At 49.6% G+C, this 4,474-nt stretch overlaps 1 protein-coding gene across 2 annotated transcripts in view; it reads left to right on the forward strand.

Annotated features, from left to right (window-relative positions):
- The window catches only part of Fgr (FGR proto-oncogene, Src family tyrosine kinase), a 27,871-nt gene that overhangs the window by 19,210 nt on the left and 4,187 nt on the right, over positions 1-4,474 (forward strand). For both annotated transcript variants that reach the window (XM_029476829.1, XM_021159617.2), the window contains 2 exons: positions 2,161-2,264; positions 2,433-2,582. In XM_029476829.1, coding sequence (XP_029332689.1) covers positions 2,161-2,264; positions 2,433-2,582 — 254 coding nt within the window. The remainder of the gene's footprint in view (positions 1-2,160; positions 2,265-2,432; positions 2,583-4,474) is intronic.

The following is a 4,474-nucleotide window of genomic DNA, read 5'->3' on the forward strand; positions in this document are numbered from 1 at the left end:
GGGGTGGGTGGATCGGATCAGTGGGGTGGAAATGGTGGGGGATGGGGGTGGATCAGAGGGGTGGCCATGGTATGGGAGTGTGTGTGTGGGTTGGATCAGAGGGGTGGCAATGGTGTGTGTGTGGAGGGTTGGATCAGCTGCGCCCACAGCTTGGGTAGCAAGGTGTTATCTAAAGTGCTCAGTGTGGGGTCCTGGTTAAGAGCCCAGGCCTGAGAGGAGACAGTTTGGGTTCCTGTTTTGATCACAGTGTGGCCTCAGGCAAGCTGCTTAACCACTAGGTAGCTGGTTCAATTCCTCATCTCTCTGATGAGTTTAAACATGGCACTTTTTTCTGAATATTATAAGCAAGTCTATTTATGTTCAGGGTTGTCGTCTACCACAAAGGAAGTGCCCAGTCTGTTAAGGCTTGGTTTTTATTTTGAAGCAAGGTCCTGCCATGTAGCTCAGGCTACCTCACACTTAGAAACTCCTCCTACCAGGTGCTGACTTACTCTGCTGATCCTTAAGGAAGTTTTTGGCTTTTTTAAGACAGGGCTTCTTTGTGTAGCTCTGGCTGTCCTAGAAAAAGGCTGTAGACCAGGCTGGCCTTGAATTCACAGAGATCCTCCTGACTCCAGAGTGCTGGGGTAGACCAGGCTGGCCTTAATTCAGAGACCCTCCTGATTCCAGAGTGCTGGGGTCAAAGGTGCGCACCACTGTGCTGGGGTTGAAGAAGGATCTTGAAAACCTTTGACAATGTGTATGGTATAGCCCTTCAACCCTTTCTCCTTGCTGCCTGCTTTCCCATGCACACAGTTTGCAGAGACCGCTTCTGTCTCCCAGATTTGCCTGATGCTCAGGTATGGACTGAGCATGCCAGCTTTCCCAGGTGTCCTCACCCGCCCTGATTCGAAAACTGTGTTCTTTTCTATCAAAGCCCACGTGGTGCAGTCGATTTAATGATCAGATAACAACTGAGTCTTCTACAGCGAGTGTGGTCACATCTGTTCCCCACCCCCCAATCTGCCCTGTATACACACAGTTAGCTCAGGACTACAGTTGTCTCAGACAGCAGCAAGCAGGGAAAGAATTTGGGGCTAGGGTGGGGCAGGAGTCCGAAGGATTGCCTGGGGTGGTGGGAGAGAATCAGGGCGCGTGAGGACACTAATTGTTCACATTAGCTAGCCTGGTGGGTAATTCAGCTCCCCTCTGAGTCTTGAGTTCCTTGTCTGTAAAATGGGTTTTGGAGAGGTCTAGTGAGAAGGGTCAAGGGCCCTGTGATACCTGAAAAAGTCATTGATGCCTGGGTTCTACCAATTTTGGTTTGTTGGTGTGTTTGTTGGTTTGATATAACATCTTACCATGTAACCTTGACTGATTTGGAACATCTGCCTGCCTGTGCCTCCCAAGTGCTGGGATTAAAGGCATACACTACACTACCACGGACTTTTATGGCTTTTTTTTTTTTTTTTCCCAGAGACAGGGTTTCTCTGGCTGTCCTAGAACTCATTCTATAGACCAGGCTGACCTCAAACTCACAGAGATTCGCCTGCCCCCGCCAACTCCTAAGTGCAGGGATTAAAGGCATGCACCACCATGCCCTGTCCCCTCACTATTTGTTTTTAAGGTAGGGTCTCACTATGTAGCCCTGGCTGACCTAGAACTTGCTATGTAGACCAGGGTACCCTCAAACTCAGAGCGGTACCTGCCTCTGCCTCCTGATTGCTGGGATCATACTGCTGCACCAGGGAGAATCTAACAATTTTAATTCAAGAGACACCAGTGGGTAGGAAAGAGAATCCTGGTCTTTCTTGGCATCGACCATGTGTGCCAGACACTTTTCCATTCCCCTTCTCTGGGATTCTTATACTCAAGTCATGAAGCAGATTATAACAACCCATTTGGGGGGCTGGTGAGATGGTTCAGTGGGTAAGAGCACCGACTGCTCTTCCAAAGGTACTGAGTTCAAATCCCAGCAACCACATGGTGGCTCACAACCACCCATAATGAGATCTGATACCCTCTTTTGGTGCATTTGAAGACAGCTACAGTGAACTTATACTAATAAATAAATCTTTAAAAAAAAAACCCAACCCATTTGTCAGATGAGGAAACTGAGACTTGGCTGTTGAACTGGCGTCTGGAATGAATGTGCCTGATTCTGCCTGCTTTTCCTAACAGGTGGTACTTTGGAAAGATCAGTAGAAAGGATGCAGAGAGGCAGCTTCTCTCCTCTGGTAACCCCCAGGGGGCCTTTCTCATTCGGGAAAGTGAGACCACCAAAGGTAGGTTGGTACCGGCAGGCATGCCACCAGACATTAAGGACAGTGAGCTGGTCAGTGCTTGGGTCAGGGCCAAGTGGAGGGGCAGAGCTAAGCTGGGCTCTGGGAATTCCTTTGGGGGCCTCCTCCTGCTCTGAGGGAGAAGAGGACTAAAGGACCCTTTCCACCCAGGGGCCTACTCCCTGTCCATCCGTGACTGGGACCAGAACAGAGGCGATCACATAAAGCATTATAAGATCCGAAAGCTGGACACGGGCGGCTACTACATCACCACACGGGCCCAGTTTGACTCCATACAGGACCTGGTGCGGCACTACATGGGTGAGCTGCTAAGTGTGACCGACCGTGTTGTCATGACGGGGAGACTGAGGCCGGGAGAGCAAAAATCTCCTGAAGAAGTAGTGGCTGGGCCAAGTACGTGCGTCCTTAGGCCAGGATTCTGCTCTGTGTGGAGTCTGAGCAGACGGAGACCAAGCAATGCCTCCTAATCTTGCTTCCAGGCTTAAGCCTGGGGAACTTTTGAAAATTTTACATTTTGTGGGGCGGGGCTCATGCGTGTCAGGAAGTTGATTCTCTCCTTCAGCCGAGTGGGTCCTGGGGATGGAACTCAGGTCACTGGGGTTGCCAGCAGACACCTTCTTTACCTGCTGAGCAAAATCTTGCTGGCTTCGGTCTATTCGGTCTATGGAAACTTTGTGGGGCATTTGTTGTTTCTCTCTGTCTCTCTCTCTGTCTCTCTGTCTCTGTCTCTCTCTCGCTCTCTCTCGGTCTCGTTGTGTGTGTGTGTCTAAATCAGAGGACAACTTGCGGAAGTAAGTCCTTTCCTTCTGCCATATAGGTCCCAGAGACTAAACCTGGGTGGCTAGGTTGGCTGCTGGCTCACACCTTACCTGCTGAGCCACCTTGCTGGCCCTATTTATACTTCCTAGACAGAGTCATTATCTATCATAGGCTCTAAGCCAGCAGTTCTTTTTTTTTTTTTTGGTTTTTCGAGACAGGGTTTCTCTGTGTAGCCTTGGCTGTCCTGGAACTCACTTTGTAGACCAGGCTGGCCTCAAACTCAGAAATCCGCCTGCCTCTGCCTCCCGAGTGCTGGGATTAAAGGCGTGCACCACCACTCCCGGCTAAGCCAGCAGTTCTTAACTTTCCTAATGCTGCCACCTTTTAATACAGTTCCTCATGGTGACCCTTCCAACGATAAAATTATGTCATTGCTACTTTATAACGGTAATCTTGCTACTGTTTTATAATGTAAATCTCTGATAGGCAGGATATCTGATATGCAACCCCAGAGGGGTCATGTCCCACAGGTTGAGAACTGCTGCTCTAAGCAGTAGGTTGCAGAAGCTGATCAGAGCTTTGTGGAGACTCTCTGGCTGTTGTGTGCTACCTGGATGTTGGGGACAAGGCTGAAGGAGCGGTCCCTTGGACAGCTGCGGTCATTGCCCATGTGGTGACAGCAAACAAGCAGAAGCCAATGATTCTGAGCCTGAGCAGGAGGCAGCAAGGACCTGACCTGACCGAGGCCTCCTGTGGGGTTAAGCAGTAATGGTCCATCCAAGAGTAAAACCCAGCATGGAGACCAGGCACCTTCAGTGCCTCTCGTCCCCATCTTGACTGGTTAGGCCCAGGATGAGATCTGTGGCAGGAACGGACTCATGTCCAGTTTTGCCTCAGAACCTTACCTCTGTTTTCACCTGTCAGAACTGGTCCTTGTCCTCAAAGACCTGGCTGGAGGCCACCTCCTAGGGAGACCCATAAAGTTCCCATGGGGGTCATCTCTCTTTTGTGTACTTACTGTCCTTCCTTGGGCACAGACAAGTTCGCCTACTCAGAGGACTGAATTGTCTTCTTTCCTGGCTGTGAGCTCAAATAGGAACCTTTTTATCTTCTGTTTTTCAAGACAGGGTTTCTCTCTGTAGCCCTGGCTGTCCTGGAACTCACTCTGTAGACCAGGCTGGCCTCTGCCTCCTGAGTGCTGGGATTAAAGTTGTGTTCCAGCACTGTCTGTGCCTGGCTCTTCTTTCTTTGTTTCTTTCTTTTCTTTTAATCCTGGCTTGTGAAGACAAACTGTACACTATTTTCATTTCTCTGGATTTATTTATTTATTTATTTATTTAAGACCCTGTAGCCTGGACCTGGAGAGATGGCTCAGAGGTTAAGAGTACTGACTGCTCTTCCAAAGGTCCTGAGTTCAATTCCCAGCAACCACA

This window comes from Mus caroli, chromosome 4 (genome assembly GCF_900094665.2).
Source record: "Mus caroli chromosome 4, CAROLI_EIJ_v1.1, whole genome shotgun sequence".
NCBI lineage: Eukaryota > Metazoa > Chordata > Mammalia > Rodentia > Muridae > Mus > Mus caroli.